The sequence below is a fragment of the Lagenorhynchus albirostris genome, chromosome 15 (genome assembly GCF_949774975.1).
Source record: "Lagenorhynchus albirostris chromosome 15, mLagAlb1.1, whole genome shotgun sequence".
NCBI classification, from domain to species: Eukaryota; Metazoa; Chordata; class Mammalia; order Artiodactyla; family Delphinidae; genus Lagenorhynchus; species Lagenorhynchus albirostris.
In genome coordinates, this window is record NC_083109.1 from 87,494,201 (window position 1) to 87,521,555 (window position 27,355).

Genomic DNA, 27,355 nt, shown 5'->3' on the forward strand with positions numbered 1-27,355 from the left:
TCCTTTAAATTCCATTTTTACAGTAAATAAAATTGTGTATTCCGTTCCTTCCCATGCATGATCACTGGGTATTAATCATCTACGACTCTTATAATTGTGAAAAAATAAAAGTGTTTCCCATTTTGTAACTATCCTGGGGCATCTGACACAATCGGTGAGAAGGGACAGACCTGCTCGTTCCTGGGCCGATCATTTGGTTAAACCCTAAAACATTGTCACCTGGAGACAGTAAATACTGCCCCACGATGGCGGACGGTCCTGCAGCCTCCCAGACGAGACGCCTTTCCGACAGCTGGGCGCTCGGCTGCAGCTCCTGGGGTGTAGCATGGAGCAGGCGCTCCCCAGGACACGTGCCAGGCCACCCCCGCCCCGCCTGAGGGCATGGCACCCCCGCCGCGTGCCACAGGGCCCTCCTGTGCGAGACCCAGCCCTCCCCAAGCAAACCAGACACACGGGCCGGGAGAGGAGGCGCGGCAGGGCCTGTGCTTTATTGGGGTCATCTCAGGGTACACGGCGGCCTGGCCAGCACGGCCCCGGCAGCCCCAGAACACCCGCCGTGCGGCCCCTCGGCCTCGGCCGGAGCCCGGGGGGCCCAGGTCTGGACCCGCATCGGGAGCCGCACCCGCCGCAGTCCAGGCCGAGTCCGTGCAGGTCCGCGGGCGTCAGTCGAGCTCAATGGGGCTGCTGTCGTCCTGACTGTCCTCGCCCTCCTGCTCCGAGGAGCCCATGAGGCTGCTCAGAAGGTTCCCTGGAAGGAGGTGCACGGCGCTGTCAGGGCCACGGCCGCACCTCGCCCGCTGCCCGACCCCCGGACGCCGCCTCCTCCCACGGCGCGTGACCGGGGCCTGGCAAGACAACAGCAGCCCAACCCCGGAGCCCCCTCCGGGGGTCTGTCCACAGAAACGCGTCTGCCGCGCCTGGAGACGCAGGGATCCTGCTGGGGCCGCGAGGGGAGAAGACCCAGGTGCCTGTCGAGGGGCCGCTGCACAGCCGCCAGGACGGGCCTGGGAGGATCACGGGCGGCCGATCGGCAGGTAACTCGCTCACATGTTAACTCTCAAGTGACACAGAAGTCAGTCACATGTTACAGTTCCGAAGGCTACACATGACAACGTTAACTGCTGTGGGCCTTGTCAAGATGGACACTTTTCCTTTTTACCTAATTTTTATCCAAAGAACTATCATGTCAATAGAAAAGCAAAGTTTAAAAAGTGCGCTAAACCAACTCGCAAAGGGGAACAACAAACAAAGGGCGAGCAGCGCCCTCAGGGTAAAAGCCGCCTCGAGCTGCAGCGAGCTCGGCCCCGTCACCGCACCTGGCGCCAACGCGCTTGGAAGTTCTGTGGGAAAACGCAGGGAGTCAGATGGGAACGCAGTAGCTGACAGTCACAGCAGCCCGAGACTGAACATGCTAAAATGTCACCACGACTGTGGACGGACAGACGCTGCAGAAGCCCAAGGCGTGGGCAGGACAGGACCCAGCCACCGAGACGAGTGGCTCTGACATGAGAGCCTGGAGAAGGGAAGTGGCCCCGCACACCTTCCACTAAAACTCCAGACAGACCCAGTTTACAGGTAAAAAGTCCAACTTGTATTTAAGGGGAAACAGCCTTTCAAATAATCTGGGAGACAGGAAGACCTTTCCACGGAGCACAGTTTGACGATGGCAACGAAAACGACAAACGCTCATTCCACCCTCCCCCCGGGAGAGCCCACGAGGCAGGGCCAGGAGCAGCAACTCGTCGGAGCAGCGAGACCAGGCGCCGAGGGGCCAGCCTGGCGGTCCTGCCACTGCAGGCCGTCTGCGTGTCTGCAAAGCTCCCCCTGGAAGGAAGCTAAGGAGACCTAGCACTGCCTGGCCTGCAAGTCGCCATGGGCCAGTGGCAGGGCTGGCGACGAGCCTGCACATCTGGACTCTGTGAGACAAGCTTTACCTATTCAAAAATAAAACATTAAGGATGGCAAAACCCACTTTTAAGTGCAGGCCTACACTGGTCCCCACCCTGCTGGAGGGCAGGAGTCCGATTAGGAGCCCCGAGGCTGCATCAGAAGAACGGGCAGGACACGGGGAGGTGGCCTGGCCTTGAGAGGTAGGGTCAGCGATCTGGCCACCAGCACCTACCAAGACTGAAGCACGAAGAAATACATACTCTGAAGAGACTCTAATGAGTAAGAAGGCTGTGTAATCTCTCCCAACAAGAAAAGCCCTGAACTTCGCGGCTTCACTGGGGAAGCTACTGAATTGGTACCACCCATCCTTCCACTACCAAACCCAGAAAAGACACTATGAGAAAAGAAAACTACAGACCAATATCCCTTATGAACACTGATGCAAAAATCCTCAACACAATACTAGCAAACCGAATTCAGCAGCACAGTGGAAGAATCAGACGCCATGACCAAGTGGGATCTGCTCCTGGAGTGCAGACGGCTCAACATGTGAAAATCAGTCAACACGATGCACCACAACAGAGTGAAGGAAAAACCAGTGATCACCTCAAATGATGCACAAAAAGCATGGGACAAATGCCACACTCTTTCATGAAAACACTCACCCAGAAAGAACATAAGGAAACCATCTCATGTTACGATGTAATAAAAGGCATACATGAACAGCCCACAGCAGACATCACGCTCAGCAGCGACAGAGTCAAAGCTCTTCCTCTGAGACCAGGAACAAGGCGAGGGTGCTGCTCCCACCACTCGTGTCCAACATGGTACAGGTGACCCCTGAACAACACGGGTTTGCACTGTACGGGCCCACTTATTGTGCATTGTTTTCTATATACATACTGAAGTACTACCTGGTCCGCAGTTGGTTGAATCCACAGATACGATGGGCCAACTGTAAGTTAATATGCCAATTTTCAACCGTGCAGGGGGTCAGCACCCCTAACCTCCACGCTGTTCAAGGGTCAACTGAACCTGAAGTTCTAGCCAGAGCAATTAGGCAAGAAAAAGAAATAAAAGAATTCCAAGTTGAAGAAGAGTAGTGAAATGATCTGCTTGCAAGTGATACGATTTTACTTGTCGTAAACATTTCTGAAGAGTCTACACAATAACTTCTTTACGGAGACAACTCCATTTACAACGGCATCGAAAAGAATAAAATACCTAGTAATCAGCTGACCCAAAGAGGTGGAAAACTGTACAATCAAAACTATAAAAAATTCTGAAAGAAATTCAAGACGTAAATAAATGCAAACATCCCATGTTCCTAGACTAAAGGACTTAATATTGTTAAAATGTCATGCTACCCAAAGCAATCTACAGATTTAATGAAATCTCAAATCCCCAAAACATTTTTTTGCAGAAATAGAAAGACCCATCCTAAAATTCATATGGAATCTCAGGGAACTCAAATAGCCAAAACAATCTTGACAAAGAACAAAGCTGGAAGTCTCACACTTCCTCATTTCAAAATTTACTACAAAGCTGTAGTCATCAAAAGAGTGTGGTCCGGCATAGAGACAGATATCGACCAATGGAATACAGAACCCAGAAACGAACCCTCGCATATATGGTCAAATGATTTTTGACAAGGGTTCTGTGCCCACTTGATGGGGAAAGGACAGTCTATTCAACAACTGGTGCTGGGAAAACTGGAAATCCACATGCCAAAGAATGAAGCTGGACCCTTATATAAGTAGAACACCACATAAAAAAACCACCTCAAAATGGATCAAGGACCTAAATGGAAGACCTAAAATAATAAAACTCTTAGAAGAAACCACAGGGCAAAGGCTTTGTGACACTGGATTTGGAAATGACACCAAAGGCAGAAGTAACAAAAGGAAAATAGACAAATTAGACTTCATGAAAAGTAAAATATTTTGTGCATCAAAAGACACTCCAGGGAGTAAAAAGGCAACAAGGGAGGGAAGGACGAACAGGTGGAACACAGAGAATTTTTTAGGGCACCACGACGACTCTGCACAATACTGTAATGGCGGATACACGTCATCACATATTTGTCCAAACCCACAGAAGGTAAACACCAAAAACGAACCCTAATTTATGTATCAATATGTTGGCCTTCGGGTGATAATGACATGTCAATGCAGGTTCACCCATAATAAATGTACCCTCTGCTGGGGGACGCTGATAATGGGCAGGCCGCGCCTGTGGCGGGGAAGGGGTATTTATGCGAAATCTCTGTACCGTCCTCTTAGTTTTGCTGTCAATCTGTAACTGCTTTTAAAAAATAAAGTCTTTAAAGAAAATAAAGAAGGCAACCCGCAGAATGGGAGAAATATTTGCAAATCATGTATCTGGAAGGGAATTAATACCCAGTGTAGAGAACCTGTAAAACCACCAACACGATTCAAAACTAAGCAAATGACACGAACAGGCAAACACACAAATGGCCAATAAGCACGCGAAAGATACGCAGCGTGCTTAGTCACTAGGGAAATGCAAATCAGGACGATCAAACCTCAGACCCATTAGTAAGATGACAACTGTCAAAAAGACCAGAAAACAGCAACTGCTGGTAGGAACGTGGAGGAACTGGGACCCCTGTGCCCTGCTGGGGAGCAGCTGCTGTGGGAACACAGTGTGGCGTTTCCTCAAAACATTAAACAGATCCAGCAATTCTGCTTCTGGGTGTCCCAGAAGCACCGAAAGCAAGGCCTTAAGGAGGTAACTTGCACACCCACATTCACAGCAGCCAAAGGTGGAAGAACCCAGGTGTCCACTGAAGATGCAGTCTTATCCACACGATGGAGCATGAATCAGCCTTAAAAAGGAAGGAAATCCTGGCACCTGCTACAACAGGGTTGAACCTGACAGTGACATAAGCCGGCAAAGGAGGACACTGTGTGATTCCACTTATGTGAAGTCCCTGGAGGTTCACAGAGACAGAAAGTAGGGGGTGGGCACTGGGAGCCAGTGTGTAATGGGGGCAGAGTCTCAGTTTGGGAAGACGGAAAGTTCCGGAGATCCGCTGCACAACAGTGTGCATGCAGTTCACACAACTGTCCTGCGTGCTTAAGCACGGTTAAGGTGGGGAATTGTCCGTAATGGGTACTTTACCACAAAAAAAAGAAATCTGGCTTCGATCCTGTGGCCAACGGAGAGGGACCCCAGGGGACAATTATTCATCGGGGGCCGTACGAGCTCTGCTAGGGGAACACGCAGAGGGAAACAGCTAGGAGCCCGCAACCCTCCTGCTGGCACTGGGCCCCGCTCCAGGCCCCTGCCTGCTCCGCTCCCCCGGCCAGCACACCACACCCGGCCTCACCCACAAGCCCCCACTATGAGCCCCCCGCCCCACGAGCCCCTCACCTAGCAAGCCTCCGTAGGAAGACGTCTGCTTGGGTGGCACGCCGAAGAAGAGCTGTCCTATCCTGTCGAGGTACTGGAAGAGGCACAGGCGTGGTCGCGGAGGGCGCTGAGCCCGAGGCTGCACGCGGACCCCGCGCACAGTGTCTCTCCCCCTCCCCCTCCAGCGGCTGCCCCCCGCCTCACCTCGTTGTACATGGGGTCCCGCCGGAGGGATGGCTGGTACTGTTCACACAGCACCGTGAACACCGTCAGCTTCCCCCTGGAACAGGACAGAGCGCAGCATAGCCGATGCCCACACGAGACTAAGGACGTGGACAGACACCGCACGACTCCACCCCCCCACGCGCTCACCCACACATCTCTGCGTGCTTCCACGCACACGTGTGCGCCCCTCCACACAAGCACGTGCGCACGCCTCACCCACGCGCCTCTACACACCCACACACACGCGCGCTCACCCACATCTCTGCGTGCTTCCACGCACACGTGTGCGCCCCTCCACACAAGCACGTGCGCACGCCTCACCCACACGCCTCTACACGCACGCAGGCGCGCTCACCCATCGACGGCCAGCAGCAGAAACCAGAGGAAGTTGAGCAGGGGCTGCACGAAGGGAGGGCCGCTCTCGATGGACGGGTGTTTCCGTGTGTACGTCGTGAACACCACTGACGCGCTGCTCTTGTTTTTTAAACAGAGAAACCTGGAAATAAGATCCCAGTGAGTGGGCACACCTGACCGGAGGAGGAGGAAACGGGTTTCTACAAGCGCCTGCCCAGAGGGCCCCATGTGGCCCGTGCCCCCGTGCAACACACCGAGGGCACCAGCCAGGCCCCTCGCATGGACCAGCCACCCCAGGGAGTCCCAAGGTTTATGGCCGGGGAGAACTAACTTGAGAAGGTGACGTGTTCAAGGTCAGCAGATCCAGGAGACGGCAGGGCTCCCTGAACCTGTCCCACACCTGTCTGCCCCTGCCCGCGAGAGCACGGTGGCCCAGAGGCTGCCCGGGCTCCTGTTTCCGCCCCGTGGAGGGCGTGTCCACGGCCGGACTTCACTGTGGTGCACGCCCTCGACGGAGGCGGATGGGCGAGAAAGGGCTCGCGCCAGAGGAAACACTGCCAGCACATGCCAAAGCCAGGGCCAGCGAGTCCTGGATTTTAAACAGGTTTCGTTTTCAAAGTCGCAGATTCAGCAACAAGTGGTGACATGTCAGAGCTCGGAAGCTCCCCGTCCACCCCAACTCATGGGACACACCCCATCCCAAGGCCCGGCCACCAGATGCAAGTGCTTTCCTGGGAGGGAGTAATCTCATCGACAGACATGTGGTGGGACAAACACATGGTCCAGTGGGAAGGGAGGTCAGGCCCCAGGTCACCCAACGTGTGCTCTCGGCTGTGTGAGCCCAACAGGATGCTCACGCCTCTAGCGACTCTGCTGTGTTTCAGTATTTTCAAAATAAATTGTCGAGAGAAAACAAAAGAAGAGGAGGCCCAACGGGGACAGAGGGGCAGAGACACAGAGCTGGGGTGCGGAGTGGGCGGGCAACTCCCCCATCACTGTGTCTGGACGCACAAAACACCTGGGAAGGCAAACGGCCTTTGAACAAAGGCTGTGATGCACGTGCACGTAACATCCCAGGAGGCTGAAAAGTTGGTAAGTGTACGTGTCCTAAAAAAAATAGTTGCACAACACTAACCACCGCCCCCAAACGTGATAGATAATGGGGAAAATAGAAAATCAATGGCAACAAAACGCTAATTTAAAGCACAGAAAGTACTTCTACCGCCAATGGAAACGTTACAAGTCGGCCTAGGGGAGCTGAGGGGCACGTCTGGGGTGCCCGGAGGTCAGCAGCAGGGGTCACACTGGGGGACGTGAGCTGCGTGTGGGACACTGAGTGGCTTCAGGCCTGTCCTCACGCGAGGCTCAACCAGAGGCTAGCCCTGGACCCCAGGAGGCCACGGACGCAAGGGCCGGACAGCAAGCGGGTACCTACTGGAGGACAGCCTGGGCCACGAACATGTCCACCTCGCTGCGGAAGCCCCGGGCCGTGGAGTACTCCACCAGCATGTTGGCACAGCCCTCCCCGTCGCTGGAGTGCAGGAAGTGGTACCGGGACTCGCAGTAGTTCTGTTCTGCGGAGGCAGGCAAGCAGGCAGCTATGAGTGCCCCTCCTCCCCCTGCCCCGCAGGCAGGGAGGATGGCGGTCCTACGTCATCGCCGCGCTGACTTCCACCTGGGCTGTGTCCCCAGCAGAGACCAGACTGTCCCCACTCGAATCGGGGTCACCTGGGAGCTGGACAGGAAGGCGGCCTCAAGCCCTGGGGCAGAACCCGCATCCCGCCAGTGCGGTGTGTGCACGACGGAGCCCAGCGGCCCTCTTGGCCCCGAGTCTGCCGTTCTGACGAGGACCAGGACAGGGCTGGATGCCAGCCCTCCAGGACGGTGCTTCCTCTGATGCTCTGCTGTTCTGAGCCTTTGACTCTAAACCGGCTACTGAGCTCTAAGGGGGTTCTAATGGTCTGTTTTCTTAAAAAGCGACCAAGCTCCCAACCTCCCCAGTTTCACCTGGACACACACACCCCCTCCTCCCCCTTGGATCCACCCTCCACGCCGATGGCTCTCACCCAGAGCGACTCGACCCCTACTCCAGACGCAGGGAAAGGTCTGGAGCCGGCGTCAGCCGTCACAGCTGGGGGTGCTTCTGGCACCTAGCTGGGGAGCCCAGGGATGCCACTCGGCACCCTGCAGCGCGGGAAGGACGCCCGGGGGCAGCGGTGCTAAGGCAGCCCCCCAGTTCCCACTCACACGCCGCACTGGCTCCCTCTCCTTCCGGACAGAGGGCACGCCTCCCAGGCTGGGCCTTCTCCCACCTTCCACCAGCACTCTCCTCCCACCTGGGCACCCCCAGATCGCCACTGCCCCCCAGCATCAGCTCCCAGCACTGCAGGTGACTTCAGAGAAGAGTGTGCTCTGTGTCGTTGTGTTCTGTTGGTCTCCTCTCCCTCCAGCCCCAAGAGCGACCTTTCGGTTTTAGAGCCTCCACGTGAGAAGAGAAATCCGGCAGGCCACTAGGCGCCCTCAAGCCCCGGAGAGGCGCCTGCGCGAAACCCCAGCGGAGCGGGGACACCGAGAGTAGGCAGGTCTCCCACGGCGCCCTGCACAGCATGGCGGGCCCCGGGCCACACCACACGCCTGCCTGGAGGCCGCCCACCGCCGGGGCCCTGCAGATGCCCCTCAGCACGGCCTCCCACAGGTGCGGGGCCCGCTGGCCTCACTCGCCATCCGTTCCTGACGTGACACCGTAAGATGCCTGGGTCTTGAGGTTCAAACATTTAATGTTAAATACACGAGAGCTTAATAGCTCTCGACCCCAGCGAGGCCTCTGAGCAGCTCTTCAGCCACTGAGCAGGTGCCATGCTCCCTGCTTCACGCCAGGCGCCGGTCCCAGTAACACGGGTCCCACAGACACGGGCCCCCTCCAGCTCTGCCTGGCACCTTGGCACACAGGCTGAGTGAGGCGGGTGTGAATCGAGGCACTGATGTTGCAGGTGGCCCGCACGGCCGACAAGGCAGTGCGGAGCGCGGCCGCTGGCTGAACGGAACCATCGACAGAGCCCCAGCACGAGCGTCCAGAGGTCTCTAGACCTTCCAAATTCCCACAGCCTCAGACAGACGAGGTCGGGCCCGCTCGCGCGATCCCAAGACACCTGCCCAAGGTCGCCGTCCCTCCGCCTGACCCCACCCGGGTGACGGCCCGTGAGGACGAGGCACAGAGCCGACCTGGCCGGTGGGGCCCAGACCCCTGGACCACCACGTGGATGAGCTGCACACACGGCCGCCACGCGAGGCCCCAGGTGCCACAGCTCCCTCACACCCGCCCAAGAGTGACTCAGGCCGCTCCCCTTCCTCTGCCTGAGCCCGGGCCTGACCCCCTCTCGTGGACTGAACAGCCCCCGCAAACGCTCACTTAGAAGACAACAGAAGTGCTGGCAGAACGCCGGCGGCGGAAGGACCAGGGGAAGGACGTCCTGGAAGGAGGCCCCAGCGCGGGGGAGCGGGTGGCCGGCAGGGGACCGGAAGCTCCATTAAAGGGAACGCCCCGCCCACCCAAGCGCAGCAGGTGTTCACACTCAGAGCAGCGGCGGCTTGGGACTCTGAGGGCCACCCCCCAACCCCCGTCAGCAGCGCAGATGATTGTAATTGATCCGAACGGACCCTGCCAGCAGCAGCCCGGAGAGCATCAGAAGGGCCGCCTGTTCCCTGGCCCACCTGCCCGCAGGGGCCCCCGCCCACCCACGGCCTACCTTTCCACAGGGTGCGGGCCAGCAGCTGGTGGAGCCGGGGGTGGCCCAGCTTCCCGGACCCCCCACTGGACCACTTCAGGGCTCGAGACACAAATGCCACTCGCTCCGGGGAGTTGGGGTCCATCAGGCTGAACAGCTTGGCCAGACTTTCTGCAAACGACACCCACACAAGCCTGAGCCAGAGGAAGCCGCGGCTGCTGCCGTGTTATGCAGCTCACAGAAATTAATTAAGAACAACTGGTTCACGTTGAAAGAAAGCGCAGAAGCGGCAGGCACACCGGGGGGGTCCTGGGGCCACCCCAACCGTCCTCACTGTGACGCCTCCCCACAGCTGAGCCTGTGTCGGGGAGCAGAAGGGAGGGGGGCCGCCCCAGTGGGGATCTGCGCGCGCCTCTCCGGCCGGGCAGCTCGCAGCAGGGCTCGCCCAACGGGGCAGGGGCTCCAGACCACGTGGCACCCACCACGCGCCAGGGAGGCTGGGTGCGTCTGGGGGGAGGCTGGGTGCGTCTGGGGGGGAGGCTGGGTGCGTCGGGGGGTGGGGGCAGGGGAATGGCGTGGTGATGTGGCAACGGCACGCGTGTCCACTCCATCTCACCCAGCAGCTCCTCGACCACCTCGACCTCCGCCTTCTCCAGCGACTCCAGGACCAGCATGGACAAATCAGCTGCACTGTTTTGCTATAAAACATACAAAAGGACTGTCAGTGGGACGCGAGGCTCTGGCCCGTTCTCAGAAAACGGTGAGGCTGGGCAGTGGCTCTGGTTTCCAGTTAGAAACCAGCGACCGACTGCACCTAAGAGATGGTTCTGAGCACCAAGGCCACTAGCCTTCAGGCCCCACACTGGTGCTGGGACACAGGGGCGCTCAGCCCAGGCTGCCCACCAGGCCTCTCCCTGGCCCCCCCACGCCAACCCTGGCCCCGGGCAGACGGCTCACCTGGCCGTGGCTGAAGAACAGCAGAGCTCCTGAGCACATGAGCTCGCGGGCCTCGGCGTGCTTGCTCTGGGCCATGTACCTGCACGGAGAGAAGGGCAGGGCCGGCCAGGGCCGGGATCTCACAGGGCTCGTTTCAGAGATGAGATCCCAAAGACTCGGCCTCCGAGTAGGAAGCGAGCACCCGCCCCACATACGCCTCCGCTGAGAACGGAGCGGAGCTGGGCTTCGGGTCCCGAGGGCACCTCCCGGAGCTGCCCCCGACCCCCGTCTGTCCAGGCCGGTGCTGGGCGCCCACGGCCCAGCCCTCCCGCCCACGAGGCGCCCCGCGGCAGCAGCAGCGCCGTCTGATGACAGTGTGCCAGGCACTCTCTCCGCCCAAACGGACCAGAAGCAGAGCCTCCCTGCAGCTGGGCAGGGGTCTCAGCAGAGGGACCAGCGGGGGGCCGGGGGCCACTTCCAGCTTCAAGCACAGGCCTGGCTGTGGTGAGGGGCAGCAAGAACCGGGCGAGGGCCACATGTTGGGGCCGAGGGCCTGCCGGGCCGCCCCCTCCACCCCGACCACTTTCCACCGGGGACGTTTCTCACCAGGGACGGAAGCTGGGAAAAGCCGGCTTGCCGAACTGCAGACGGATGAGAGCCTGACAGGCAACCCGGCACACACGGGACAGAAAGGATGCTCCGTCCACGATAAGTGAGACAGACGTTCAGGGGGGCGGGGCCAGGCCCGAGCTGAGTGCAGGACACCGAGCCCACGGCTGCACGTTCCTCTCAGGGACGATCAGGAAGGAAACCCGCCCAGCCGGTCAGACCTGCGTCCCGGCCCAGACAAGCGGAGTCAGAGACGAGGCCTGCAGGCGCGCGCTGGAGGCGGAGACGGAGCCAGGGGAGCCCCGCTGCCCTCTGGCTCGCGGCCCGAGGCTCAGGCCGGGACCAACCACAGAAAAGGACTGTTGTGCACCAGGCTCGGGAGCAGCAGCCCCGTCCCAGTCAGCACCCGGGCTGGACCAGGAGAACCCCGCGCACCTCGAGGGGCAGACGGGGCACCTGGGGGCGTGGGCACGGAACGGGGCCTTCTGGAAAAATGAGCCCTCACGCTGCCACCGGCACAGACGCCCGGACGGCGGGCACGCCTCCTAGGGGACAGTCACGCAGCCCCGCTCAGCTCTGGGGACACAACAGGGCTCCGGACTCTCCTCCCCAGGCACAGCAAGAGATGAATGCCTAGAACGTTGGGGAGGGAGCGGAGCCCTGAGAGGCAGACAGGCTGGATTCCTGGGGCGGCTTCCCCAGTGACCAAAGCCGCACGGCCCTGGGCAGCCCTGCCCTGCAGGAGGGGGCCTGGAGCTGGAAACCCCGCAGCAGCGACAGGCACCCTGAAAGCTGGACGTGCTCTCTGGGCACCGCAGAGCCCTGGCAAGGGCGGATGTGGCTCCCCGGTGCCCGAGCCGGAGGGGGCGGGGTGCCACCGAGGCCTGGGGGCTCAGAGCACCACCGCCCCTCCCCCACCGCAGCCCCCCACCCCCCCGCGCTGCGTCTGTGCAATCGTTCATTTTGCACTTTTTTTTTTTTAAAGCAGAGCATAGACACAAGCGTTAACACTAACGACGCAGACGCAGTGTCTACCCCACGCCCTCTCCCGGGAGCTCCATCCTACCCCCAGGTGGTTGAGTACACAGGTTTGAAGTTCCTCTTTCAAAAAATTTCTTCATTTGATTTAAGACACAAAACACCCACAATCGACACTCATCTCAGGAAGGCCCCTGGGCAGCGAGGCCCCTTTCACAGTTAAATCCTGGCGGGTGCAGAGGCCCCTCCAGGCCACAGGCCACCCTACAGAGCAGTCGCCAAAGTACCGACAACCCATCAGGCCTGGAAAACGGACCCTCCCCCGTCCCTGCAGAGAGAAGGCTGGAGAGGCAAGGGAGCGCCCTGGGCACCCGCACCTTCGAGGAGACGGAGCTCAGCCTCTCTCAGAACCATTGGCTCCTGCCCCGGGCGGCGGCACCCCACCCCCCATAAGTCCAACCTCCCGGGCTGCCCAGTTCCTCCTCTCCTCCTCAAACTGCTGGGGGACACAGTGTAAGTGAATTAAAATAGCACAGATTGGTGAACTTATCCAGCAGGTGAATGGGCAAACTGTAGTCCACCCATACGATGGAACACCACTCAACAATAGAAATTAACTAACGATACACATAAAGGCGAATCTTGAAATGATCGTGCTGAGGGAATTCAGAAAGCCGCATAAAAAGAGGACGTACTGTACAATCCTACGTACATAAAAGTCCAGAAAACGCAAACCCATCTACCATGACAGAGAGATCAGCGGGCACCTGGGGGCAAGTGGTGAAGAATTCACTGTAAAGGCAGGTGAGAAGGCTTTTGGGGATGATGGGTATTTTCAGTACCTTGATTGGTGATAATTTCTTGGGTGTATACAGATGTCAAAACCCATCAAGTTTTACATTTTATATAAACACTTAAAAGCACTTATTTATAGAAAGACATCAAAAGAGCGAAGCTGACTTCTCAGGGCCCCCGTGCAGAGCTCTAAACCAGGGCTGCAAGCGCAGGTCTGAACGTGGACGGTACCCAGCAGAGACAGGGACGACTCCAGGCCTATTCAGCTGGGGCCCCGGACGGCCACAACTGCTACGGTGCCTGAGTTCACCGCATCCCCCAAAGAGGCCCACAGGAGACCACTTACTTCTCAGGAGTTCTGAAGAGGTGTAAGAACCCCTAAAAGATCAAAGAGGAAGCCAAGGCTCAGAGAAGAGATTCAACAAGTTGTCCTGGATCACAGGTCACAGAGCAGAGAGAGAATGCGAACCCAGGTCAAGGCCGGGCTGGTGGACAGCCTGCATCTGTCCCCACGTCACCACAAAGCACACTCTGCGCACAGAGACTGGCCTCTTCAAAGCTAATCAACAATCACGCTCCTGGTACAGCAGCAACTGCAGAACTGGCTCAAAACAAGGAACACCATGTTTATCTTTGGGAAGATCCAGTTTTGTTGACTAGTCACCGGGGCAAATACTTTATATAAAAGTCCCCAAGAAAAGCAAGCACCACGACAAATCTTGAGCGCTACGAAAGCTCCCCATCACACAGACCTGACTGGCTAAGCTGCCAGGCCGAAAGCTCGACGTTACAGACCTTAGAGCCTACTTACATCTTTGGCTCATCCCGTGAAGAACCATCAACTCACCCCTACCGGGTCCTCTGGCGCCAGAGCTCAAACTCGGTCTGGGACACGAAGCGTTACGTCTAAACCCAACTACAACCAAAGCAGAAAGTACTGCCAGAGTTCCCAAAATATTGATTCAACTTGCTATTTGAAGAAGAAATTTAAATCTAGGCCTAAACGGTGTAAGGCCGGCATGAATGCCTTTAGATATCACAGCAAAGTATTTGCTGTTCTGCACCAGTTTAGAACGAAAAGGCATTCCACAGAACAGACGAAATCCTCTAAAACTATCTTTAAATGCTAACGAGTGTCTCAAATGTTTTCTGGCAAGAAACCTGAAGGCTAACAGAACGTGTGTAATATACAGGAATGCCTTACACATGTAAGAACTAAAAAACTACAGCAGTAGCTGCATGACAGCAGAAACGGTGTGACACACTGCAGTCCAAAAGAAAACTGAGCTAGGTTTAAGAAAACCTAAATTCCTAAGGCCACACTAAAAAAAGACATTTTATTTAATCCAATATATTCAAGCATCACTTCAACGTGCGATCAAGAGTTGAAGGTTCCTAATACCTGACATTTTCTCTGCGCTAAGTCTTTGAAGGCCGTGTTTTTACCCTCACCGCCCAGGCCGTTAGGGACTCACATTTCAGAAGCTCAACTGCCGCACGTGGCCAGGCAGCGCAGGTACAACAAAAATACCGGCTTTATGGGAACAGCTGGTTTAGTAACAAGACACTCGGGTGAGCAAGGGCTACACAACAAGAGGAGAAAGACGTTTACAGCCTCGCGACGGGACTCCCAGAGGCAGGAAAACCGTGAAACTCAGAGCTGGGGCTTCAAACCCAAAGGCGCTCGGGGCGGGGGAGGGGGAGGGTGGTCTGGGCCGGGGACTGGGGTCCGGAGTCTGCGTCTGCGGTTCGGGTCTGGGTCCGGAGTCTGGGGTCTCGGCCAGGGCTTTGGGTCTGGGTCCGGAGTCTGGGCCGGATCAGGGTTCTGGGGCGGGCTCCGGAGTCTGGGCCGGGTCTGGGGTCTTGACCAGGGGTCTGCGTTGGGTCTGGGGCTCGGCCAGGGGTTTGGGCCGGAGTCCAGAATCTGGGCCGGGTCTGCGGTCTCGGTCTGCGTCGGCTTCCAGAGTCCGGGCTGGGTCTGGGGTCTCAGTCTGCGTCTGAGTCCAGAGTCTGGGCGGAGTCTGGGGTCTCGGTCACGGTTCTGGGTCGGGGTCCCGGGTCTCGCTCCCCGGCCGCAGCCCTCCCCCGGACGCCGCACGGCCCCTGCTCCCACCGCCCAGGCGACGGACAGCGGCATGGGCCAATGGGGGCGCGGGGCGGCGCGGCGCGGCCAATGGGAAGCGGCAGAGGGCGGGGCACCGGACTCGGCGGCCGGGCGGAAAGCCCTGGAAGGCGGCGGCCGCGGCGCAGTGGCTACCTGAAGAAGAGGGTCCGGTACATCTGGTGCGCCTCATAATAGTCGCCCTTCTCGACGCTGGCCCGCAGCTTGCCCTCCACGCGCTGGACGCCGCCGCGGTTGCGGGCGCCGTTCCGGGCGCTCTCCTGCTCGGCCATCGCCGCCGCCGCCATCAGGCCGGCGCTCCGCGCAGGGCCGACGCTGTCGCAGGCGCGGCCGGCGGCGCCTCGCGGCTTCCGTCCCGGCGGCCGCTCGAAGCCTTCTACGGTGGCTCACGAGGAGCCGCGGGCGGTACGCGGGCGGCACGCGGGCGGCCACGTGACCGAGGGGCGTGCCCGCGCAGCACGGGGAGGGCGGGCACACAATCAAAGGGCGGGGCTCCGGAGTGACGGCGCGGCCTGCAGACGACGACCGCGGCGGCGCGGCTGAGGGGGGCACGTGACTCCGCGGGGCGGAGCTGGCACTACGATGGCGGGCAGGCGGCTGGGAAAATGCAGCTCAGCCGCGGGGAGGGTGGTCCTTGCTGTAACTGAGGCCGCTGAGGTATTTAGACTTTCCAATGAATACGTTCCGGGTATGCCGGCGGCTCGGGGTCCCGGGCAGCTTTCCCACTCGGGCGCTCGGGATCAGCGCTCGCCCCGACGTCCGAGACCCAAACACGCCGCTCTTCTCTCCTAAGTGGTTCGTGTGGAAGCGCGGAGACACGCCCGCGAGCGGGGCGCGCACGGCAGGGACGCACGCGGCTCCGAGTCCGGCGGCCCCGCAACGCGGGCCGGACGCGCTCCCGGCCCAGAGTGGTCCTGGGAGGGGCCGCTCCACGCGCTGTGTTCCCCTCCCCGCCCGGGGCAGAGACCAAGCAGGTACAGAAAAGAAACACACTGTTTATTGTTCATCTGAAATATCACATGCATTTTTTTTAAAAATTAAAGCTCTTTATTTAAACGTTTCGATAGCATCTTACCAATTTGGTGGCAGCGAAAAGAAGCTCTACCAATGACAAATATTTTGAAAAGCATTTACAAAAATACATTGCACAAAGTCCTATCTCTCATCTTTAAAAATAAATTAATATTCAAAATATTTCCACCCCATCTCCCAAATTTAGTTTTATATAGGAAATTTTGATCTATATATGTATCCTGTAATATATGAAACATCTGTATACGTTTTACCCAACTTAACTGCATAGGCATTAATTTCAATTCTAACAAGAGTGAAAAAAATGCTAGTTTATGTAGTTTTTGTATATCTGAGGACTGTTGTGCAATATACATAAAACTCTTCAGAAAACCAGTCAGCACCATCATTTTATCTTTTTCTGAAAATACAACATTTATGGTACACCAAAAGACTGTCTTAACCCAATAAAACTTAAATAATTTTTAAGGTAAAACATCTGTAACACCTTAAGTGCCTTGCAGATATCTCATTTATAAAGTCTGCTCAGTAAAATAGTCTAAATATTAAATACTAATTATAACCAAAGCAAGTCTCACAGGAATTGAGAGAGAATGGCCAACAGCTATAATAAAAGGCAAATCCCAACCAGAGCCAGTACAAAGTGCTGCTGTAAGAAAACCTAATCACCAAATGTCCTGGTTTCATGAATTTGCCACACCGGACAATCTCCTTTAATAACCATCAGTGGAATAGAAGCATAAGCCTCTGAAAGACTTAGAGCATGTTAGTGTTTGCTTTTCCAGAAAAATTCAAAACAAAACCTGAACATATCCAAAAGATTGGATTTCTTGGTTCCTATTCATAGTGTGAAGTAAAACTGCAGGGAAAATCTGATGGGATGAGCCCAGTGGAGACCTGAGAACTCTATTTACATGTTTGTGTAGATCCAGACCATCCCCTTTCGAAGCAGACCCACTTCAACCTGCAAAGGGAAACTCTCCAGGGTTCCTGAACGGATGTTCACACGCCAAGCCCTGACGGAAAATCGTTCTCAGAAGTGGGAGCAAACTAGGCAGGAGAACCCGTTTTCATTACTTCCCCACCTGGTGACTTGAAAGAACTACTGGTGCCGAACAGAGGAGAATCTCACCCTAAAGAAAGGGAGTTCAGAACTCTGAACTTTGGTGACACTGTTCTTCCCTGAAAGAAACGTGTGCTGGGTTGAACACATATCTGCCCCAAAAGGTCCTTTTTAAAAGGGCCAGTGAAGGCCGCTGTCAAGGCTTCAAGAACACTCCAAACCTTTTAACTTCCTTTGCTTTGTTCCTGATGTCAAGCAAATACAAAGAGTTTTATGTTCAAAAACAAATCCCCCAGAGGCCAAAAGTAAGTATCTTTGTGAACTATACATTCAGATGAATCTCCACAGAGACCACCTGTAGCTAGCGGGTCTCTGAGCCCAAGCAGTCAACATGCAGTGTTTCCTGTGGACAGAACAGCAAGCTGGGTGTCGGCATTTATCGCTTCCACACCCACGTCCTGCTGGCAGTCAGTGCGTTTATTTCAGGGGTGACATTATACTGCTCTCTGTATGCCCGTGTCCGTGAAGGATTCCAGTGTTCCAGGCTGTCCCAGTATATACAAAATGTACAAGAACAGTGAGTAGTCTCTTTACTTGATAGGCTCTCCGTGAACTCTGAACCGGTAAAGACACGTGTATTCGGGATGGCCCCAGTTAGAAAAAATCCGAAGTTCCACTATTTGGAAAGCTCTTTCTGGTCTTTTCTGCAATTGAGGAGGGGAAAAAAAACAAAAACAAAACACATTTATTTCATATTACTACCACCAAGCCCAATCACTTCCCCAGGTAAGAGATTTGAGATTAAACAGCCAAGTTGGAGATTAAGCTTTTAACGTGAACTATATCATCTATCACAGGACACAAAGTTCAGGTGAAACTCTTGAGAACTCATCACCCTTGACACATTTATGCAGAACAAATTATATACTAAAAAGGCTCACTCAGGAACAGAAAAGCTAGGAAGCTCAGATCCACTTTCTCAGAAGTTGGCCCTCACACCCCGTGGGCATTTTCGTGAGTGTTGGCAGGTCCTGTGGATGCAGGCAGCAGGGAGGAGACCCGGGAGCCTGAAGCCTGTGTGAAGCCAAGGATCCTTACCGGGGCAGAGAACATCTGTAGTGACTCCCCTTCTTGATCGTAGGTAAACTGTCCCAGGAGCTGCCCTTCTTCTTGATACTCATTTTCTAATCCCTGAAACAAAACCATCTAGTCACTAAATAAAGGAAAAACGGTTAGTGAGCTAACTGGGAGAGGGAAATTACTGTTCCATTAAAGTAAGGCCCTCTGTGTGCTGGGCATTTTATTAAGGGCTTCTCGCAGATCACAAAGCCCGTGAGGTAGGCATTATTCCTCCCGTTATACAGATCAGGAAAACTGAAGCTGGGAGAGGGCAAGCTAACAGGTAGCAGAACACACTCGACACCCACGTGGCCCACTGTAGCCCTCCATGCTCCCAAGTGGAAACCCAAGGGCACGTGATGAGCCTGGGGAAAGGAGAGCAGGTCAGCAGAGTGTGGGGCCCCAAGGAGGTCAACTCACACAGCCAAGAAGAGGAGGACAGGCGCCGGGGGGCTGGGGGACAGGAGACAGTGTTTAACAGGGACAGAGTCTCAGTTTGGGAAGATGACAAGCATCCTGGAGATGACAGTGGTGATGGCTTTACGACAGTGTGAATGTACCTGATGCCCCTGAACTGCATGCACACTTCAAAACGCTTAAGATGGTAGGTTTTATGTTCTGTGTATTTTCCCACAGTAAAAAAGTAACCAAGTAGGAAGTACAGGTGACTAATTTGAATGTCTGTTTCATAAAGGGAAAGGACTTTCTAGGTACAAAAATGCCATGGAAGAAATTACAGGTAATGAGCAGGTGTAACTAAACAAAGTTAAGACTGACAGTGGGAAGTACATCTGTAACAGAATAACACATGATTAATATTTTTATATTAAAAAGCTCAAATATTCATAAGGAAACTAAGATACCAAAAGGTAAATGAATAGAAACAAAACCAGAATCTACAAAAAAGGAAACATGCATGTGAAATACATAGAAATGTAGATTAAAGTAAGATCTATCGAATTAGCAGAGATTTAGAAAGAAGAGGACTCAATTAGAAAGGGAACTACAAGATAAGGAACGCTTCTCATACTAACAATGCGTATGGTGCGATGAATCCAAGGCCCCCTTTGAACCCCTGAAACGTAACGCCACCTGAGTGTCTAGCCTGAAGGATCACCAAAAAGCGAAGAGGCTTATCCTGAAACATGGGGAGTGGAAACAGTCAACAACGGCGAAGTGGGGACGTGGACAAGGGCACTCTGTGCTGCTCTTTAAAGAAGCATGTGAAGATCTCACTTCACACCCTGTGGGTGGGAGGGCCAGGGGCCCAGCGTGGGTGACCGGTGGTGCCGCTCTAATGTGTTCAGGTTTCAGATGCTGCTGCTGTCTGTACACCTGAAGCTGGCGCAGTAAAGCTCGATGCCGCGGACAAATACTTAACGGCCGGTTTGTTTCTTTAAGGCAGGAAGTGAAATTTTATGAATGGTTTGGTCTCAACTGTACTTCTTTTTCGGCACGCGAGATCTTAGCTCCCCAACCAGGGACTGAACCCGTGGCCCCTGCACTGGAAGCGTGGAGTCTTAACCACTGGACTGCCAGGGAAGTCCCTCCACTGCACTTTTTAAGGGAAAATACCAGTGTTAATGGTGACTTCTGTGGTGCTGGGATTCTGGATGTCCTTTTCCCAACGTCCTCATTCTGTTCTGTACATTCAGCCTCACGGTGTTGTCAGAACAGACTTTACGGCCGAGCAGATGAGAGGCCAGTCCTCCCACAGCCGGGCTGTTGTTGTCCCCCTGCGCCCCAAGCCTCCCTCCCTGGGGAAGCCCTGGAACATCTCCCTCCACATTTACTGGCTACTCAGAGGTCAGTGGGCAGAGGGGGGGACAGCGACACCGGTAATATACTCAAGTCCCCAGCGTTTGCAGGGCTCGTCTCCAGGAGATTCCCAGACGGGGTGAGGAGGGCCGCCCCGGGACGGGGTGCACTCACGTAGACCGCGAAGTCCTTGGGGGCGCTGGTGATGTTCCCCGTGGGTGACAGAGTCCTTGGTATGTGCTCTAGGGTGAAGGTGGTCGGGTGGATCTTCATCGACAGCCTCACCACGAGGTACCCCTGGGAGCCTTTGAACGCCCAGCAGTTCCCTGGATAGATGTCAGGCTGGGGAAAAGGCAAACACTAAAACTCAATAGCTGAACAAGCTCTTAACCACTCGAAAAAAAGGAGCAGTAAGAGAAAAAACTGGTTAACATTGGGGGCGGGGGTGGAAATGGAATTTTTGCTGGTAAGAAACGGTCGTGAGCAAAATCAAAAGATGAAGTGAGGCAAGGCATTTGTGACTTAATCCCAAAGGCCCACTGTGTGCAGTGTGAGGCGAGTGCTGAGTCAGCCAGAACCTTAAAGAGAAAGGGCGGCACACATCTCAGAGAAACACAACTCTCGGTGGTCCTCAGACAGGAAAAGATGCGCCGCCCTACAGAAAACAAGAAATTACGAATTTAAATGACGGGGTGCCACCATGTCTCACCTCACAGATTGCCAATAACCCTGAACCGAACAAAACCTGCTGTGCACGCTGCGAGGACGTGCACTCTTGCACACTGACACCATCGCCGAGGGAAGCAGCGCTGGGAAGACCAAGCATCGGCGTATGCGGCTACCCTCTGACTGACGGGAGAGCCACCTCCAGCCGAGCGCGTGTGGGCACAGGCACGAGATGCAGAGGCGGCGCACACTCATCGTGACAGCACTTTTAACAGCAACAGAGGAGCCACAAGCCCACGCCAGGGCTTGGTCAAGTCGGCGGAGCCGCGTGTCTTCAGAGGCCAGGACGATGTGGGCCCCCACTCCCCGTTCATCCTGATGCCACGCGTGCGTCTCCTGCCCCTCCAAACACGCCGCTGCCCACCTGCGTGAGGGGCTCAGGCCCTTGGCACAGCCCTCCCGCCCGCAGAGGCTGCCAGGCTCCACTGGGGTGAGCCAGGCTGCGCCCTCTCAGACAGGCCTGGATCTGAGCCGCAGCAGAGGGGCCGATCCTGGATCCTTTGCAGACTCTGGCTTCCCGTGAGCAGCCCCTCACCTATGACTCACAGTCCCTCAGTGTCAACTCTCCCGTCCAGGGTGCCGTGCGGTTCTCCCGAGAGGATGTGCCCAGCAGGCCCGCCTCCACTTGCCCCTTCACATCCACCCAGCACCTAGGTACTGGCCGCTACCTAAGCTCCAGACCCAACCTGCAGCCCAGGGACAAGGCTGTGGACCTGCGGCAGAACGTCGAGACCTCTGGAGCCCTTCGACCTCTGGGACAGCCCTGCAGCTTGGGGCCAAGGGCAGCGGGGTCAGTCCAAGCAGCTCAGACGACAAATGCCAAGCCGGGCAGCCCCCAAGGACAAGACGGCCACTAGGACGTTCACTGACCCTGACTGGATGCTCAAGTCAACTCCCGACTCTGAGATCGGATTTGCGCTTTTTAAGTGAGAGACGGCTACTGTGTGCATGGTTCACACAGAGGGAGTTATTGGACCTTCCTTCAAACACTGTCATTAACGTTAGTGCCGAGGTCCGGTGGACGTCTCTGAGCGCTGCAGCTCTCTGTCCCTGAGCCCTGCGTGGGCACAGCCCGGGCGGTGAAGGGAGGCTCTGCAGCAGCGGGGCGCCCAGCGCCTCTGCAGAAGGCACTGGAGGACAGGGCCCTACAGTCCCCTGAGCAGCCGTGGGTGTGACATGCAGAGGGAGAGGGGCTCCTCCTGACGCCACCTGCGCATCTCCACCCGTTCCACCTCCTGAAACACCGAGGAAGCACAACACACAACCTCCTCGTGGAAGGCCCTCCAGCTCTGACGGTGAGCGACACCCCAGAGAAATGGGTGAAGTCAGACACAGGACAGGATAGGCAGCCTCGCCTGCACCAATCAAACACAAGCAGAACCAACAGATGGCATCGGAAGTCACCTTTGAGGTGAGAGGGGGCAATAGGGGACCTAGAGGCGCTGGGACTGTGCTCCTGGGTCCACAGACGTGCCCGCTTGATGCAGATCCCCTGAGCTGTAGACTGAGGGTCCGCATGCTCCAGCTTACACCTCAACAACAAGGTAAACAAGCACAGCCCTAAAACGGCTCAGCCGGCACCATGACTGTGCTGGAGGCCTCGACCCGCACACGATGATCTGGACACCTGCTCACCTGGATGGCCACGCGGGGGGACTGGGAGAAGTACCAGAGCGGGACACCGAACAGGCTGATGAGTGCGGTCTTGGTCTCATACGTCTCAGAGCAGCGGGTACTCAAGATGCTCCCACCTACAGCAGAGTTGAAATGTGTCTCAGCATCTTATCCTACTGTTTCAGAAACAATATCACTACCCACCTGTAGAGATTTATCTGAAATGTTCTAAAAATTCTCACGTTTCTAACTTATATAAAGAATCTTCTACTTGAAGATCAGCTCTATTCTTAATTTTACTTTTTCCAAATTCAGTGTCAACAGTTCACAACTACTTTAGGACACACAGTCCCTACCACCCACCAAAGACTCTTAAAATACTGGGCTCCCCGCCTGCCACTATAGGGACAGCGACTCTGAGTGAACTTTTGTTCACGTTTTAAAATAAATAATGATGAATTCAACCAGGCACCAGTGTTACCTGTCAGGTTTTCAGAGGACCTACTTAATAGGCCAAAGTGATAAAATATTATGATGATTACCAATTGCTGGGGTAAACAGGAAGTTGCTAACAAGGACAGGGTTTCTATTTGGAAATAAACAGAAATGTCCTGGGGCTTCTTTGGTGGCACAGTGGTTAAGAATCTGCCTGCCAGTGCAGGGAACACGGGTTCACGCCCTGGTCCGGGAAGATCCCACATGCCGCGGAGCAACTAAGCCCGAGCGCCACAACTGCTGAGCCTGTGCTCTAGAGCCCGTGAGCCACAGCTACTGAGCCTGTGTGCCACAACTACTGAAGCCTGCGTGCCTAGAGCCCGTGCTCTGCAACAAGAGAAGCCACCGCAATGAGAAGCCCGCGCACGACAAAGAGTAGCCCCTGCTTGCCGTAACTAGAGAAAGCCTGCATGCAGCAACGAAGACTCAATGCAGCCAAAAAATAAATAAATTAAAAAAAAAAAAAAAAGTCCTGGAATTAGGTAGTGGTGACTGTTGTACAACATACAACTGTACACTTGAAAATGGTGAAGTTTGTTATGTGAATTATACCTCAATAATAATAATAAAGAGTGTTAAAAAAAAAAAAAGTCCACTTTGCCGGAAACAGGACAGACAGGATGTTGGTGCCAAAGCAGGCCAAAACAACATGGTGTGGGAAGAAACATCAACTAAAATAAATTAAAAAGAAAAACAAATAAGTGAGTAATAAAACTAAAAAGTCCTGAGCAGTCTGTATGCTAAGAGCCAACAGTCCCTAACCTGGCTGCACATCACGACCCCTCAGAACATCTGCAAACGCAGCCGCAGGCCCCTTTTAGAGCTTCTCACCCGATAACGGGGGAGGGGATTGGATGGGATGGAATTTTAAACAAGAAAACAATGTGATTTTGACATAGCTGATCAGCAGGTCCAAACTTCTGAACCACTGAATTCTTTTTAAAATATCTTATTGTCATTCTAAAAAAGTGTCTTCTTAAATACACTGACTCACTTTTTTCACTTAAAAAGAGCCAATATATGTTTTGTTCAGTAACAGAACGTTCAGTTCAGCCTTGTCAGGATTATCAGAATTCTGAATTAATAACATACCAACCTGTGAGGACTCATTAAGCCTCTAAGAAAAAATGACAACTACTGGTCCCACTGAACTGTTAAATCGTCATTTGATGTCTCTGAATTGCAAAAATGATTTCTTCAGAAATCACTGAATTTCAAAACACAAAACTAAAATCATTTAATATTCTAAAACAGTCATTCTAAACAAAATATACCGAAGAGCAGTTAGCAGCCTTACTAACTTCTGATGCTGGAAGAACCTGGCGGTGTCTGCCGGGAGCGGCAGCCTCCTGCACTGTCTGTTCAGCCCCCGTGAGAAGGTGAGCGATGGGGACGGGCCGCAGCTCCCGCCAGGCCGCTCTGAGCCCCATCGCCTGGTGCTCTGAATGGCTGGGGCAGGTGACTGACACTCACTGTGGGTTGATGTCCCCACCCCTCCCACAGGCCCTCACCCTTTATTACTGAAGTGTTATCAAGAACCTCCTTTCCTCCAAGAGACCGTATTAGTCACCCAGCCCTCATCTGCAATTCCTAAGTTTTAAAAATTCAGAAAACCAAGATTTTCTCTAACACGTATGGTGGCAAAATGCTCCCCGCATTGACAAGACGTCATTCCCGTTTTCACAGACGTGTTCCCATGTGTGATCCGGGTGTGCTGCCCTGGACGCCACCGAGGGATGGTGACAGAAGTCCACGGACACGATGCTTCACTAAACCAAGTCTGGTTTATCCAATACACCTGGTCCAGAGCCTGTGCCATGTCCACGCAGCACTTCCAGACTCAATGGACCACTTCCTCGAGAAACCAGAATAGCACCCCCATCCTTCCCTCTATTCATTCAGCTTGACCCATGCTGCTCTAGGGTCAGTTTCTTTTTACTGAACTCTATACTTAAAAAAACCCACACACTTTACAACACACAAGATCATAAGTGAATAATCAATAATTTCTGTGGTGGTAAACTCTCATATGGCCAGAAAAACCTAAAAGCTACTGAAAGGCCCCCAAACTGAGATTTTGCTGATGTGTGTCATCTCACAGGCTCACACCCACAGCTGACGCGTGAGCTGCAAGCACAGCCACCAGAGCTCCTGGGGGAACCTGGCTGTGCTCTGAGGCAGAACACTAGGGGCCCGCCTAGAATAATGCTCTTTCTCAGATCTTTGAAAGTTCTAACAAGCTCCCTACTGTTGGGCGTGGGGCAGGTAACAGCCTCTTGAGTGGTCTCCCGCTGACAGTAGCACTTTTGGGTCAGGGGTCTGGCACTCACCCCCGGACTCCAGGGCGAAGTCCACCATGCCAGTCTTGTCCTGGGAGTACAGCCTCAGGGCGCTGTTCACGATGGCACGCGCTTGCTGGGCAGTGGAGGCACACACGGAGACGACCCCAGAAATGAAGGACATGTTTTCAGTTAACTCTATTTGGGGACAACAGGCACGGGGGCTGTCTCAGCAATCCCAAACTTCAGTCCTGCTCTCAACTGCGGGGATCCCGGCTCAGACACAGGCAAGAAAGTCTCAGAGCCGGAACCCCCAGTGCCATAAAAAGTGGACAAAGCAAGGACTAGCGTTAGAGATGGTAACTTGGGACTGTATTATGGGAAATTTTTGTGTAATTCCAGAAGGTATGTGGCCACCCAGGGAGACCAAGTCTTTGGGACAAAAAGATTAATAAAGTATAAAGTACTCCTAAGAAGTAGCGTGATAACAATAACACCCAAAGCTTACCATTCCCAGCACCCTGCATGGTGCTAAGCACTTTTTATATCATAATCACATCCCTAGAAGACCATTCGTAGAACAAAACATCAAAATCTGCTAGCTTGGGACTTCCCTGGTGGTCCAGTGGGGAAGACTCCACGCTCCCAACGCAGGGGGCCTGGGTTTGATCCCTGGTCAGGGAGCTAGATCCCACGTGCCGCAACTAAAGATCCTGCGTGCTGCGACTAAGACCAGGCGCAGCTAGCTAGCTGAATACATACATACATGCATAATAAATAAATTTAAAAATCTGCTAGCTTAATACCTAGATGATCAGTTTCACTACCACGTGTATTTTAAACAATTCTCATCGTCTACTTACCGCTTCTGTTATTCCAGAAACGCCCGCTCCATTCACAGCAGATACTACAGTTTCAGAAGTTGGCATCTGTTTTGTCACAGAAATGTGGTGGGTAATGTTCTTCAGTATCTGCAGCTCTAAATCTCGTAATAAAATCTGCAAGCTATCCTTATTTACAAATTGAGCAGACAGTTTCTGGAGCAGCCACTCGAGAGAAGATTCGTGCTGATCTCCGGAGAACATGAGTCTGAGAGTTTCTCTGACTTGGGCGTCCACCTAGTAAAATCATTGGTGAATATAACATGAGTCTACTGTTTTAGCGAAATCATTTCAACTCTTCACTCTGTCACCTTAGATACCCTGGAAAGATCACACAGCAGTTCAAAATCCATAATGGAAACTTGACACGGTTTCTTCCCTTCATACGAAACTTAAGAACCCTCCAAGGAGGCTGAAATACACTCAGGGGAACAGGGATAGAGGAGAGCACAGCCTAGGTGCCCTGGGTGCCCACGGGACAGCAGGAGAGGGGCCCTGCCCCAGGTGAGGTGCAGATGACAGGGCCCCTCGTCTTCAAACTCAGTCTGAGAAGGAAACAGTCACACACACAACTGAAAACGTAACTTTACGCAGGCTGGAAGCGTCCAAGCGCATTATTTCTACACACACACCGTTATGTGTATAAGCTCCTCTCCTTGCCCCACAGAGAGCGGAAGACGGGGCAGAAGCACCAGGAAAAGCACAGCATTGTGACAAAGCGAGCACATCGACCTCCTCACTTGCAGGCTCTGGAATGCTCCGCCGCACAGCTCAGCCGCGGCCCGGACGCGGGCACTTGGGCCACCTCAGTGCTACTGTCACAACACTGCACACTCGTCCGTGGCCCCTGCACTGGCGCTTTCACCTCTGCGCCCGGAGTCCCAGGAGAGTGGCTGCTCGTCTCAAAGCCCGTGTGCCTCTGTGACCCATGACCATCTCAAGATCTTCCCCCCAAAGGCTGCAGGCATTCACAGTCCCCCAGCCATGAGGACACCTGTGTCCCGAGCCAGCCCCGGAGGAGACTGTCACCACCTCGCCATCCTGAGGACTGAGGAGCAGTCATTCATGTGACCTGCAAACCCATTCAGGGAGACGGGTTGCCTGCCGGGCTGGGCCACATCTCTGCTGCACTGCCCCGTCGGCCTCAGTAGCTCCCTGCACCGCAAACTGTCACCCTGGGCCTGCGAGACCTCCTCCCCAACAACCATCCGCCTTTGACTTAGGATGACCTGTGCCACTCCAATGTCCGTGTTTCCATTTTCACGTAGCTATAAATGTCTAGATTTCTTCTTCTGCACATGGATAGAGGCCTGAAGCAATGTCCGTGACGTGAGGATGTGACACGAAACCGCAGCGTGACTCTACTTTGGTGAGAAGAT

At 54.7% G+C, this 27,355-nt stretch overlaps 2 protein-coding genes across 7 annotated transcripts in view; both read right to left on the reverse strand.

Annotated features, from left to right (window-relative positions):
• Positions 1-462: 462 nt before the first annotated feature.
• GET4 (guided entry of tail-anchored proteins factor 4) lies at positions 463-15,366 on the reverse strand. 2 transcript variants are annotated; one of them, XM_060125227.1, is made up of 9 exons: positions 15,145-15,366; positions 10,527-10,605; positions 10,186-10,267; positions 9,591-9,740; positions 7,280-7,418; positions 5,846-5,986; positions 5,470-5,545; positions 5,287-5,359; positions 463-748 (listed from the first exon to the last, which is right to left on the reverse strand). In XM_060125227.1, exons 1-9 carry the CDS (start codon positions 15,294-15,296, stop codon positions 663-665), a joined length of 978 nt encoding a protein of 325 aa, XP_059981210.1. In that variant the 5' UTR covers positions 15,297-15,366; the 3' UTR covers positions 463-662. The 2 variants fall into 2 exon arrangements, with proteins under 2 accessions (XP_059981210.1, XP_059981211.1); XM_060125228.1 differs by lacking the exon at positions 15,145-15,366 and adding an exon at positions 11,112-11,335.
• A 622-nt stretch (positions 15,367-15,988) lies between these two features.
• Positions 15,989-27,355, reverse strand: part of SUN1 (Sad1 and UNC84 domain containing 1) — a 51,752-nt gene continuing 40,385 nt past the window's right edge. For all 5 annotated transcript variants that reach the window (XM_060125221.1, XM_060125220.1, XM_060125219.1 and 2 more), the window contains 6 exons: positions 25,959-26,213; positions 25,147-25,231; positions 22,343-22,458; positions 20,156-20,323; positions 18,203-18,295; positions 15,989-17,808 (listed from right to left, as the gene is read on the reverse strand). In XM_060125221.1, the coding sequence (XP_059981204.1) occupies positions 17,695-17,808; positions 18,203-18,295; positions 20,156-20,323; positions 22,343-22,458; positions 25,147-25,231; positions 25,959-26,213 (831 nt within the window). In that variant the 3' untranslated portion in view covers positions 15,989-17,694. The remainder of the gene's footprint in view (positions 17,809-18,202; positions 18,296-20,155; positions 20,324-22,342; positions 22,459-25,146; positions 25,232-25,958; positions 26,214-27,355) is intronic.

What these genes read in the sequence shown, in the direction of transcription:
- GET4 (XM_060125227.1), bottom strand. Translation starts at nt 15,296, where the DNA reads ATGGCGGCGGCGGCGATGGCCGAGCAGGAGAGCGCCCGGAACGGCGCC. An exon ending in GGGACCCCATGTACAACGAG is followed by an intron (nt 5,360 to 5,469) that starts GTGAGGCGGGGG and finishes TGCCTCTTCCAG; the next exon opens with TACCTCGACAGGATAGGACA. An exon ending in TTCCTACGGAGGCTTGCTAG is followed by an intron (nt 749 to 5,286) that starts GTGAGGGGCTCG and finishes ACCTCCTTCCAG; the next exon opens with GGAACCTTCTGAGCAGCCTC.